The sequence below is a fragment of the Macrobrachium nipponense genome, chromosome 4, assembly GCF_015104395.2.
Source record: "Macrobrachium nipponense isolate FS-2020 chromosome 4, ASM1510439v2, whole genome shotgun sequence".
In the NCBI taxonomy this organism is placed as follows: Eukaryota; Metazoa; Arthropoda; class Malacostraca; order Decapoda; family Palaemonidae; genus Macrobrachium; species Macrobrachium nipponense.
Genome location: NC_061100.1, coordinates 24,689,977 through 24,704,253, shown reverse-complemented (window position 1 = coordinate 24,704,253; position 14,277 = coordinate 24,689,977). Strand labels below are relative to the sequence as shown.

Sequence of the window (14,277 nt, the reverse complement as noted above, 5' to 3'; positions counted from 1 at the left end):
ATACTAAAGGAAGAACTGATATACGTATTGCAATAGTATATATAAAATATAATAACCCTTCAGTTTCTTGGAGAACTTAAAATGATCACATAGCCAATTTCAGTGATTACTCATAATACAACTTTGAAACTATAAAGTGATACCTATTAATAAGTGATTTGAAATTAAAATGTAAAATTTATGTTGTTTTGCTGCAACACAAAATACATACTACTATTCTACGCATAAATTTAATCTGTCAAAGGCAGAGAAAGCAGATTATTCAAAATGAGCATATACTAATATGGCATACCACACTGGTTTACAAGTAGAGATAAGTATGCATAAAGGTGGAGCAACCAACTGGCTGGTGCTGGCCTGTAGCTCAACCTCCTGTTTTCAAATACTAAAACCAATCCTTCGGGATCCAACGTGTTATTCTGAAATGGTTTGAAATAATTACTGATATGTTTCAAATGTAAAAACTTCCCCTTCTCATAAGCCATTCTTTGAAGATCTCTGCTGGTAAAGAGAAACAATTCTTAAAGGTTCCTGCAACATAAGCAGATACGTTCTAAATGATGCAGAAAATCAAGTCTCACAGGTCTTCTATGGGCCCATGTGGGTTGTCATCATTCACCATACATATTTTTCATTTTTACTTTGCTGAAATATTAATTCTAACAAAATCAAATAAAACAAGAAACCTAACATGAATGCACTGAAAACATACATCCCAAAGGCTAGAAGTTCCCAAATTTAATCAGTTTAAACTTTGCAGACCTTGAATATGTAAATTTCCCCAGATATTTTACTCAGGTCTTTGATAAATTCTTGACAGAAAAGCACAAAGAATATAGAATTTAAGACAACAGGCTGTAAGTAGAGAGATATCCAGACCATCCACCAATTAAAAATGAATGAGTTTATGATTCCTTCTTGTTTGAAGATTATGAAGCCACCATCATAGAAAGGAACCCAATAGGTACTCATCTTGTACTGTGCCTTTTCCCAAATGAGGGAGCATGACTGCTGTAATTAAACCCTGGGGTTGGAGGCAAAATTTTTTGAAGAAATGGTTAGTACAGTATCTATGAAACTAAGCAGCACAGTACTATGAAATCCACTAAACATTTGCTTTACAAATGTCAAATAACTACCGAGACAGCAGGAGTTTGAAAAAAAACTAGCTCTGGCTAATTCTGATGAGAAATGGTAAATATTCAGCCATAGGCAAAATGGTAAATATTCAGTCATAAGCAAAGTTACTAACACTAAGGGGAGCACATAAGGATAGACCCAAGCAATGGAAGGTAGCAAATCATATACTGTTGCTTCACCGACTGAGCCAGCATAATCCTCAGCCCTAGGCCACAAAAAATAAGTTTTTTCAAAGCAAAATACTGCTGTGCTGTCCTAACTTGTAAACATAACATGGGTGTTGTATGTCCAAGCACAAAAGTACAAAAACAAACAATAAAGAAAAGTCATCTAAGGAATGTTAAAAAGAATTTTGTGAAGTGTAAACCAACAAACAAATGACATTAAATAAGCCATTGCCTTTCCCCTCTGGCTTACATAACACTCCTAGAACAACAGTGCTTAAACCCCATCAGTAATTTAAGTCAATTCGAAAAGGTTTACTTTCTCTGCCTTCAGCTAATTAGACACATAAAACATTCAAGATTGCTTTAAGGAAAGGACAAAGTACTTTTTCAACATAAGTGCCAATTTCTACATTTAGTCCCCTTTCTTTCTGGGAAGTCTCCTTTCAATTTTTTACGTTGGTACTCATACCCTAACAACCAAATAATAAAGTCTGCATAAGCTACCTACAAATAAAAATGGAAAATAAAAAACAAATGGCCAAGTCATACGAGTGTTAATACGGAATGAAACAGCAATGCGGTTAATAGATGCGTGCCAACAAGTTCATCCGAAGCTGGCGTCCCACTGCATGCACACGTCGAAAACGCCTGCACAGGGGCACTTACACAAAGCGCACCATCAGGTATATTTTTTGAGCAACTTTGTGGGGAAGGGGCGATTTTATAATTCGACTGAGAGGTGACACCTGGTAGCCACCCAAGCTGCTAGAAAAAGGTGAGGTGGAGATCAATGACTCCGATTCGGTACCTTTGCCTTCTTGTGAACTCATTCTGCACGGTGACTTTTCATCAACATTCCTCTTACTTTCCACTGCCACATTCAGAGCAACGGCCTTATCCTGAAATGCAAAGTGTACAATATAAGAAATACTTCCAGGCAGTATACAGTAATGGGTGATAAGTTTATCAAAAGAAAATAATAGTTGGTAATCCGACAGTTTAGGAGTCCAATTTCACTGCTCCCTGTTTGTGTTTAAGTCTTTCTTTCCTATTGTCAATTACGCAATCTTTTCGACAGATCTGCAAACAGTATATTGCTAAAAATTGAGCAGTTTACCCTGCTTACAAAAGCATAGATTATATAAAAAAGGGAACAAAGCTCGCCACCTCATGTGAATAGTGTGGTGTGCACGCAACTATGTTTGTGGAGTGAGAAAGTAGGAAACAGGTAGGAACCTGGCACAGGCTCTTACTCTTCAGCAGCCACTTCTTTATAATTCTAAAAAATGAGCAGTTTATCTGCTTACAGAGGCAGATTTACAATTTTCTCAAAATTCTAGGGGTCCATTATCCCCTAAGATGTTTCTCTTTATTTACATTCCACCTTCAGCTATTCCTTTTGTTTTTTTAATAATCTCTGCTTCTGTAAACAGATAAACTGCTAATTTTTTAAATGTTTTCTTCGATTCAATAAATAGAAAACAAATAATGCTAGATCTAAGTAATTGCTCCGGGTCAGGTATTTAATTAATACCCCGAACTTACGCGATTCAATTTGCGCGAATTCAAAATAGTGTGAACTTTTCATCGGAACCTAAATAATTATCATGCACGAATTCTTCACAATAGCGCGAACATTTGCGAACCCTCCAGAAGCACTGCCAAACCCTGCAAAAGTGTTTATGTTTAATTTATTATGCAAATTTTTAAATTTTAAAACTTTTCTGAAAAAATATTTATTAAAAGTGTATTACTTTTATTTTTGTACATGCATATATATGCAGTTAGTGCATATATGTATACTTTTATAAGATGTGATACCCACTCAAAGTTACTACACTTTTCAAAGATGATATCCCTTCAGAAACTTTGTTTAATTTCTGAAGTACGTACTAATATACAACAATTAGTATAGGTTTTCATGCTTTTAAGTGTAAAATCAGTATGGAGATTTTGTGTATGCTGTTTATATTTTTGAAAATAATACAAAGGCAGTAGGTAATTCAGTGTTAGTCACAATATAAGAACTCCAGGATCAACTAGTAAAACATCTGAGTTGTCGTTCTGTGAAAATTACTTTCTAACCTCGGAGAAAAGTGCTGGTACAATCTGTATGTACTATGTGTTACGTAATTACAGCACATACAGGTAATGTACTTTCAGAAGATGTGATCCCATTTGCACTTTTTAAAGATGATACCACTCCAGAGTTTTACCTACATGACCTATGTACAGTGGTACCTCGAGATACGAAAGTAATCCGTTCCGAGGCGGCCTTCGTATCATGAGTTTTTCCTATCTTGAACCGCATTTTACATGTAAATTGCCTAATCCGTTCCAAGCCCTACAAAAACACCCCAGTAAATTATATTTCCAGGCCTACAACACATGTTCTAGGGTTACGACGCCGATCCAAAGGAAGAAATAGGACTCCAAAAAGGCAAAATACTGTACATATACTTGAGTAATATTCAACTGCATGTAATGTTCAACCCCATTTTTACTGCATATATTAGGACTTTAGCATATGTCCCTTAGCAATAAGCCTAGCCTATGTTAGTGGTTGCTACTGTAGCCTTGTCTATGATTTTGACATCTAAACCTAAGAAGCTAAAAGCTTAGAATATGCCAATAAAATGTATAAATAATCAGTATGTACTCATTTCAAATAATTATTAATTAATCATTAACTATAATACACAAACAAACAAATAAAAAACCTTCCAATCGTTTGTTTACATTCAGCTCTTGTGAGTACCGAACGAACGCCAAGCAATCACTTTTCCTAATACACAGTAAGCCACAAATTTTCATTAGTATCTCTCTTCAACTAATGAAACTACCAAACAGTATAATAACCATTCATTTCTATTCTTTATTCTATCTTTACCTAATGGAGATACCGAGTTACTGACAGCTATAATGAAACACATACGTAACGTAATATTAAAAGAGAAGAAGAATTCTAAAAAATACGTGTTTGTTGGCTTCGATGATAGCAGTCTGATTTATTTTATATTTTATGATATCTAACTCACAATTTTTTTATTAAATGTATTGCATGTACATTTCAAATCAAATTATTAAGTAACCATTTAACTATAATAAACAAAAGCATCCAAACTTCTGTTTACCATCCAGCACTTACGAGTATCGAACGATCGCCAGCATCACTTTTCCTAGTACACAGTAAGCCACAAATTATCATAAATTATCTCTCTTCAACTACTGAAACTACCAAACAGTATAATAACCATTCATTTCTATTCTTTATTCTATCTTTACTAATGTTTTTTTTTTTATTAAATGTATTGCATGAATAAGTTTTTCAATTTACAGCATCCTTTTACCAATACAATACATAAAGCACAAGGGGTAGATGCTGACCAGTAGGAGAGCAGCAGGATCTTATGGGGTGACTAGCATCAAGAACAAATGGGAGAGCGGGAGGATGGTGGTGAGTTTACTCAGTTGGCAGCGCGCGAGTTTTGAAAATGTTCTCGGTGGTCCGGGCGAATCTCGGGACTTTACAGCAACAACCTTTCTTTGTAACTTGAGCAATTTTCGTATGTAGAGCCGTAAAATTTTTCGTATTTGCTTTTGTATCTCTAGTTTTTCATAAGTTGAGCCTTTCGTATGTTGAGGTACCACTGTATCTCTCTCTCTCTCTCTCTCTCTCTCTCGTAGTTAGCTTTCACACAGGTTCATGATTTTAAGTTGATTTCATTTTACCTTCACCCTCTGCAAACATTACTTACGTACATATACATGTTTTCTTTATTTTATTTAATTGTGTGACTTCCTTATAAGCGACTTATGAAGTTTACCTAGTGATGCAAAGAAAACTTTAACTCTGACAGAAAAAGAAAATGGCATCCAATGAATTAGGGGTAACGTTAATATACATGCGAAAGTGGATACGTATCTACATAGTAGTTACTGCGTTGTAGGCGTCGTAACTCTGGAACATGTGTCGTAACCCTGGAAATAATGTCTGATGAAAATAATTGAAAAGCGCCTCAACCTTGCAACGTCGTAAGCCGAACCCGTCGTAACCCGGGGACTGCCTGTATAGTGTTTTGGTTGCTTATTGAGAACTTACAAGTATTTTTTGTCTCTCGACAGTAATTAACACCCAGGGGCTGTGCGGAGTTGTTACATTGAAAGGTAATTTAGGCAATAACTCCGCATGGACTGCAAGGAACGTTCCTGCAAATATGAAAGCCACTAGGGATTGGGGAGTCAAATGTATTTCGTCGTGTTTGGTAACTGGCCCCTGGGGGTTAACTACAGCCCCCCCCCCCCCCCCCAAATAATGGTGAAGTTTTAATAAGTAACCTAAATACCATAGGAAACTGTAATTGGCAAAGAAATACCCGACGCAGAGTTATTACCTAGGGTAAAATATCTAATGGTCGGTCTCTACCGTAGCACAACCACCTACCGGAAAGTCGGAAATCATGGCTTTAATTTGACACTTGGGAGAAAAAACTGACTTTGAGAGGAAAGCAGAGGTCTTGAGGTATTCCTTCGATGGACGCTGGTGCTTGACTTGTGTCTATCCTGGGTTACAGGACGTGTTCAAGTACTTTTTTGGGAAGGTGATCGCGCTACAGTACATGAAATGATTGGGACAAAACTCCCTTAAAGTATTTCAAGCCTAAATCTAGACATACACAAGGATGTATAACATTCACCCATTCACGTAACTATAGGTATAGTAGTAGGGGGAAACACTGCAGTGGATCCATCGTCATCGCCTGGATCAGCCTTATTCACTTGATATTTAATTGGTGAAACAAGAATACAATTACATCTTTAAGCATACTATTCAAAAGATTGATGTTTTGTCAACATAATGTGATATATATATGTGAAAATGCCATACAAATTAAAATAGGCATGTGAGGTCCTTGTAAAATATGTTTTCAAGGCAGTTTTTAAATCCAATATGGCGTCCACCAACTGAGGTGCCGTTTATAACCGCAAAGGATCCAACATCTTTCCCAGCCTTCTCAGCACTCATTTGAACAATGCTAGTGTATATATGTAATGTTTAATGATCTTACTCAAGATTGCAGTTGTAATCAGCACAATAAAAATGTTATTGTTATTATACAATTAAGTTTGTTCATACTTACCTGGCAGATATATATATATAGCTGTATTTTCTGACGTCCGACAGAAATTTCAAAACACCCGGCACACGCAGTGGGCGGCCAGGTGGTAGTACCCATTCCCGCCGCTGGGAGGCGGATATCAGGAACCATTCCCATTTTCTATTCATATTTTTTTTTATTAATGTGTCTGTCTCCTGAGGGGAGGAGGCGGGGCACTTTATTATATATATCTGCCAGGTAAGTATGAACAAACTTAATTGTATAATAACATAACATTTTGTTCATGCCACTTACCTGACAGATATATATATAGCTGAATCCCACCTTCGGATGGTGGTTAGAGACAGAATAGGATTTTTTAGGAAACTTAAATTAAGTAGATGATATACATCTTGGTTCCTTACCTGTTTGCAAAGTAGACTATGTGATTACTGTCACGTAAGGCTGCTTTTGCTTAATCACAGAGTTGCCAGCCAGTGGAGACCTGTAGTGCTGTGCGCTCTGGATGATCTGTCAACGGGTGCGAGACCTCAGCGTGACAAGATCATCGAGGCCATACAAATGAGGGCAACGAAGCAACTGACCACCACCTGACCAACTATTCACAAAAAACCCCTTAAAACTAACTAAAGGATGGGAGATCTTCACATAAGACTCACCACAACCTAAAAACACAACAACCTAACCTAAACCTAACTAAGGGATAGGGAAGAGCTACTTCCGGACCCCAATACTGTGTCCGCAGAAACGTATGGCCCCAGTGCATTACAATCGTCATAAATCGTTCTCAACATCCCTTAGTAATGTGAGGCGAAGACGGAGTTACTCCTCCAAAGGTGCAATCAAGGATGTCCTTGATTGACATGTTCTTTTGGAAGGCAAGAGAGGTAGCGACGGCTCGTACTTCGTGCGCTTTTACTCGGAAGAGGCTCAAATCAGTCTTCTGGAAAGATGAATGAGCCTCCCGAATGGTGTCCCTTAGAAAGAAAGCAACAGCATTCTTCGATAAAGGTAACTCTGGTCTCTTCACAGAGCACCAGAGGTTACCTGAGGGACCTCTTACCTCTTTCGTTCTATGCACATAGAACTTGAGAGCCCTGACCGGGCACAGGACTCTCTCTGGTTCTTGCCCACTCCAGACTTGACATACCCTTGATCTCGAAAGTCTTCGGCCAAGGGTTCGAAGGATTTTCATTCTTCGCCAAGAAAGTTTGGGTTCAACGAGCAGACAGCATTGTCCCCTTTGAATCCCATTAACTTGCTAAACGCTTGAATTTCACTAACTCTCTTAGCCGTCGCAAGAGAAGTTAGGAAAAGAGCCTTCCTTGTCAGGTTTCGAAGAGACGCTGCCTGAAGTCTGGTTCGAAAGTGCTCGACATAAGGAATTTAAGGACTACATCCAGGTTCCATGATGGAGGTCTCATTTGAGGAACCTTCGAGGTCTCGAAAGACTTTAAAAAGGTCATGAATATCCTTGTTGTCAGACAGGTCGAGGCCTCTGCCTAAAAACCGCTGACAACATGCTTTTATATCCCTGATGGTAGGGACCGCTAATTTCTGCACATTCCTGAGAAAGAGCAGAAAATCAGCTATCTGGTTCACAGAGGTCGAGGAAGAGGAAACTCCCTCCTTTTTACACCATGCCCTGAAGGAAGCCCACTTCGATTGGTAAACAGCTCTTGTGGAAGCACGTCTCGCATGTGCGATTGCTCTCGCAGCTGCTTTCGAAAAAACCTCTCGCTCTGGCAACTTTCGATAGTCTGAATGCAGTCAGACCCAGAGCGGAGAGGTTTTGGTGAAACCTTTCGAAGTGAGGCTGTTTGAGTAGATCTTTCCTCCAGGGCAATGTCCTTGGAAAGTCTACAAGGAAAGACATGACCTCTGTGAACCATTCTCTCGCTGGCCACATCGAGCGATCAGGGTTAACCTCGTCCCTTCCGAGGCCGCAAACTTCCTCATGACTTCCCCCAGAATCTTGAATGGTGGGAAGGCGTATAAGTCTAGGCCCGTCCAATTCCAAAGCAAAGCGTCTACCGCGGATTGCTTCTGGATCCAGGACCAGGGGAGCAGAAAGAGGAAGTCTCTTGGTCCTTGACGTTGCGAATAAGTCGACCAGTGGACGTCCCCACAACGTCCACAGGTCCCGACAAACGTCTTCGTTCAAGGTCCATTCCGTCGGTAGGACTTGGTCCCGACGACTGAGAAGGTCTGCCCTGACGTTTTGGCACTCCTGCAATGAATCTCGTCAGGATAGTCACCTTTTTTCTCTTTGCCCACAGCAGAATCTCTCTCGCTAGGGAAAACAACGTTCTGGAGTGTGTTCCTCCCTGGTTTTTTAAATAAGCGAGTGCTGTGGTATTGTCCGAGTTTTTATCTGAACAATCTTGTTCTCCAAACTCTTTTCGAAGAACTGCAGGGACAGAATACTGCTGCCAGTTCTTTGACATTATATGCCAGGCTACCTGTTCCCCTCTCCAGGAGCTGACACTTCCTTCCCCCCTAGTGTTGCTCCCCATCCTGTGATGGAAGCGTCTGAAAACAACACTAGGTCGGGGCTCAGAAGACTTAGGGACACGCCACTCTTGAAGCTTCTGAGGGTCCAAACCACCATCTTAGGTGGTTCTTGATTGGAAGCGATATTCTCAATATGGCATTGAGATCGTCCTTGGCCTTCCACTCGTCCGCAAGGAAAAAATTGGAGAGGCCTGATGTGCAGTCTTCCCAAGGAAAAAAACAAACCTTTCTAGCGAGGAAAATGGTCCCCAGCAGACTCATCCATTCCCTCGCCGAGCAAGTCTCTTTCCTTAGAAAGGCTGAGATCTTTTCTAAGCCTAGCCGCTGACGTTCCTGGGACGGAAACGCTCGAAAAGCCACTGAATCCATCTGAATCCCCAGATACACGATGGACTGTGTTGGGGTCAGATGCGACTTTTCGAGGTTGACCAGAAGTCCCAGGGACTTCGCTAAGGCTAAAGTGAACTGCAAGTCCTTCAGACACTTCTCTCTCGACGACGCTCTGATCAGCCAGTCGTCGAGGTACAGGGAAACTCTTATTCCCGAAGAGTGTAGCCACCTCGCTACGTTCTTCATTACTACTGTGAACACCATCGGAGCCATGGTCAGTCCGAAGCACATAGCTCTGAACTGGCCATACTTTTTGTTTGTCTAAGACCAAACCTTAGATACTTTTTCTTGAAAGAGGGTGGATCGGGATGTGAAAGTACGCGTCCTGCAAGTCTAAGGATACCATCCAGTCGCCCGGTCTCAACGCTCCCAGAACAGAATGAGGCGTCTCCATCGTGAATTTGTTCTTTTCCACGAAAAGATTGAGCCTGCTTACATCTAGAACTGGACGCCAACCTGACGACTGTTTCGGTACTAGGAAGATTCTGTTGTAAAAACCTGGCGACCCCAGGTCCGCGACTTGTTCCACCGCTCTTTTGTCGATCATCTGCTGAAGGAGATCGAACAAAACTTTCTTCTTTTCTCCCTGGTAGGATGGAGAAAGGTCTCTGGGAGTCGTAGAAAGAGGAGGAAGATCTAAAAAGGGGATCTTGTACCCCTGCTCCACGATCTTGAGGGACCAAGAGTCCGTGTCTCTCTCTCTCCACGCTCCACAAAAAACTTCAGTCTGGCTCCGACTGGTGTCTGAAGGACATGCTTCTCACTTGGAAGGGCTTTGGCTTAAAGGAAGCTCTTCCTCGTGAAAACCCTCTCCCTCGAGGAGCTGCTCTCGAGGGGGGAGAGCCCACGAAAGGGCTTTACTTTCTTCGGCGGTCGAACCGCAGCTGAAGAGGTTGAAGGTACGGCTGACCGTCTTGTAGACTGGGCCAAAAGGTCCTGAGTTGCCTTCTCTTGTAAGCTGTTCGTCAGTCCTTTACCAAAGTCTGGGGGAAGAGATGGTTCGAAAGAGGCGAAAAACAGCAAATCCGCTTTCTGAGCTGGAGTCACCGAACGAGCTGTGAAGTTTGCACAGCAAAGCTCTCTTTTTTAATAAAGACCGTTCCAAAATGAGATACGAGCTCCTCCGAACCATCCCTGACGGCTTTGTCCATACATGCTAACACGCTGGACAGCTCCCCCAGACTGAGAGATTCTGGGCTTCTTCTCGCTTGCATATCCAGAACTCCCAAACACCAGTCAAGGAAGTTGAAGACTTCCAGCGTCCTGAGGCAGACCCTTCAAAACTCAAAGATGGTCAGCTCCGACGCGGTCCAGGTTACCTTAGCGAAGGGTAAAAGCGACCTCCTCTGCAAATCCACTAGGCTGGAGAAATCTCCTTGAGCCGAAGAAGGGATACGAACTCCCACTTCCTCTTTGGTTCTATACCAAATGCCCCCTTTTTCACTAAGTCTAGTTGGAGGCAAGGCGAAGGTCGTCTTGCCTTGGTCTCTCCTTCGTACCATCCAATCCTGGAGCTTTTAAAAAGCACGTTTCGTTGAGAGACGAAGTTTTCATCTCTACAAACTCCGGGGTTTTTCCAGTTTTAGATGAAGAAAACTGCGAAGGAGGAGACTTGGGAGCTGCGGGCTGAAATTTGTCTTCAAAAGAAGAACGCAAGAGTCGTACGAGGACTTTATAGTCCGAGATAGACGGGGCTGCAGCAGGTTCCTCTTCAACCGATTCAGCTGAACTACTTAGCTCTCCTTCTTCTCTAAACGGAAGAGGAGACCGTCTGTCAGGAGAGGGCGTCCTAATGTCAGGTCTTGGCTTGATCAAAGGACCCCTATCCTTGCTAGAGGCAGCTTTATTTCGGCTGTCTTCTTTATGACGCTTACTGCTCGATGAAGGTAGAGCGTCCTGAGGAGGACGAGCGTCCTCAGCGCCTTCCGCAGCAGTCTCACCTGCCCGAGAAGCGTCCTTACATTTCTTCTTCGCTGGCATACGTGCCTGTGCGCGTAAACTAGCGTCTGGGGGTACGACTTCTTGGTCAGAATCCCCAAAAACGTCTTGAAAGGCGGCCTGAACGTCCTGGCGCGACTTCCTGCCAAGCGTCCTGCCGAGCGTCCTGGTTGAGCGTCCTGCCGAGCGTCCTGTCCTAGCGTCCTGGCGAGCGTCCTGACGAACGTCTTGCCTAGCGTCCTGCCAAGCGTCCTGACGAACGTCCTGCCTAGCGTCCTGCCAAGCGTCCTGACGAGCGTCCTGACGAGCGTCCTGCCGAACGTCCTGCCGAACGTCCTCGTACAGAGCGTCCTCCTCAAAAGCGTCCTGACGTAACGTCCTTCTAGAGGACGAACGAGATCGGCGAATCGCCGAAGGAGAAGCGATCGGCGAACGAGACGAAGTAGGTGTAAGGTGAAGGAAGGAAGGAGACTGCTTAGTCCTCTTGACAGGCAGGCTAAGGTCCTTCCTCCGCTTAGGCTCGACTGCTGCTGGGCGAGTCCCTGAGCCATAAGCGAGGATTGCTGGTCTGAAGGACAAAAGAATGTTCTTCATTGGGGAAGAATGAACAGAGGAAGCAGGACTGATCCTGTGAGAAAGACGAGGGGCGAGGGGACGCCTCCTTCCTTCTCACAGGTACAGCTACCTGCTTTCTCAGGTATACGCGCCTGTGCCACGCAACCTAGCGTCCTCATCGGAGGAGATCCTACCTCTCTTCTGAGGCGGAAAAACGTCATATGCGTCCTCCGACGAAAGCGGCGAAAGAGGACGTGAAGCGTCCTCCGCACGAAACGTCCTTTTCAAAGGACGAGAGTCTCTCCGAGCGCTCCACCCCTTGCGCGGGAGGACGCTTCGGAGGACGAAAAGCACTCTTTCAGGACGCGCGCGTCGTGCACGGTCCTTGGCAGCCTGGGTCTTTGCTACAGGGCCTCCGAAGGGACGCCAGATCGGTGGGAAGCCCCCGTAACCCTCTTGCGGCTTTCGACATACCTACTCCCTGGGTCTTGGAGTCTGATAGAGGTCTAGGCCTAGAGGCATTATGGGTCGATCTGACGCCCCCTCCACAACACTGGGGCACGATCACACATTGCACCGAGCCAGTTTCTAAGGCTTTCACGTGGTCTCCAGAGTGCGAAGAGACTCCAAAAGAATCAGAGAGAGAGCATTCGCTTCTCCCGACACAGATCAGAGCCCGAAGGCAACACAGGTTTAGGGGTTGTAAACACTACAGGTGTTAATGCAGAGAGATGTTAGTCTTACCTTTGGAAGAACCACTCCTGGAGGAAGACCTCCTGATCCTATCGCGCTCCAATTTAAGGCGATAGGACTCATATACTCTCCATTCATCATCGGTCAATTTCTCATATTCATTGCACCCGATTATCAATCAACAATTAAGCCCCCTACAACTCATACATACTGTGTGGGGTCTACCGATGCTTTCGGTAGCCTCACCTTACAATCAGCCCTCACACACACTCTGAAACTCACAACACTTGATCCAGACATATCTTATATAGAAGTCAATCCAAAATCAAAAAACGGTCCACTATCGCGCATGCCAATTCAACAATCCAATTCAATACCAAAAAAATCAATCAGATACTTAAAAGCGAGTCAATTTCCAAAAAATCCTGAGCAGAGGTCTGTAAACAGATGTTTACCGACCGGCGACAGAAAAAAAATATGAATAGAAAATGGGAATGGTTCCTGATATCCGCCTCCCAGCGGCGGGAATGGGTACTACCACCTGGCCGCCCACTGCGTGTGCCGCGAGTTTTGAAATTTCTGTCGGACGTCAGAAAATACAGCTATATATATATCTGTCAGGTAAGTGGCATGAACAAACAACATTTTGTTGCCTATATTAGTGAAAGTATGAAACTTCTTATTCCCGGGGTCATGGTTTGAACTGAAATTCATTTTTACCTTGCAATCGGTGGTTTTATCTTTGCTGCCATCACAACTGAAACTCCACAGTGCTTATTTAATTGTAATTAGGGTAAAACACTGCGTGAACTGGCCAACTCACCGACTACCACGACTAGGCCACCCTCCGAAAAAGTACTTTTAACGCATCCTGACACCGGAGATGGTCATCAGTCACGAGTTGTTGTTGGTGAAAGAAGGAGCTAAAGACCTCTACTCTCCTTTCGAAGTAAGTATTTTCTCCAAAGTTAGAAATTAAGGCCATATTTTAAGATTTAAACACAGGGTAATGAAAAGGGTGGCCAACGCAGTGCCCACACCACCAAACCACTTTCAAAATTTTTATTTACAACTTGGAATATTTAGAATATTGACGCCATGTCGATGTTTGCGGAGTTGCTTGTGTCAATAAACTTCCCATTTCCTGTGCTAAACTTCCCATTTCCTGTGCTAAATCCGCACACCACTTGTACCCATAGACGCTAGGGCACTTTCATCACAACAATCGTACACCCGACCTCTAACCATACTTATCGAAGGGTGACTACGGCATTCTTTGCGGCGTTTTGCGCTCTTCAATTGTTTATCAGTGTTGTCAATTGGTATGTGTTTACCCTCCAAACTGGGTATGAGATTTACAAAAAACCGGGGAAATAAGTGAAATTAGCGTATTATTTGCAGTATATATACATATTACAGCAATTTTATCATTACTGCATTATGTACTAAGACTACTAGAATTTATGGAAACAGTTTGTAAATGCATCGGCGTATGTGTGATGTTCCACTAGATTGGCAACAATGAGTCTTCTTTCCTCATGTCGTCTGCTCGAAAGTATACATCCAAAATATTTGTAATTTTTCGGGGTTAATTTGGTTGCAAAAAAGAGATAATAGACATGAGTTAAATAAACATTTTGAAGTGAAGTTAAGCTAAATAATGAGTAAAGTAAACAATTAAGGGAATAAAGCTTTGCACCTATAATCAGTGTTGCCGTCTGCTGCTCGCAACTGTGTTTGCGAAGTGAGTACTTTGGAAC

At 42.7% G+C, this 14,277-nt stretch overlaps 1 protein-coding gene across 7 annotated transcripts in view; it reads right to left on the bottom strand.

Annotated features, from left to right (window-relative positions):
* The window catches only part of LOC135210806 (dentin sialophosphoprotein-like), an 89,749-nt gene that overhangs the window by 62,215 nt on the left and 13,257 nt on the right, over nucleotides 1–14,277 (bottom strand). For 4 of the 7 annotated variants that reach the window (XM_064243669.1, XM_064243675.1, XM_064243671.1 and 1 more), the window contains exon 2: nucleotides 2,116–2,206. In XM_064243669.1, the coding sequence (XP_064099739.1) occupies nucleotides 2,116–2,137 (22 nt within the window). In that variant the 5' untranslated portion in view covers nucleotides 2,138–2,206. The other 3 variants (XM_064243673.1, XM_064243672.1, XM_064243674.1) reach the window with 2 other exon arrangements.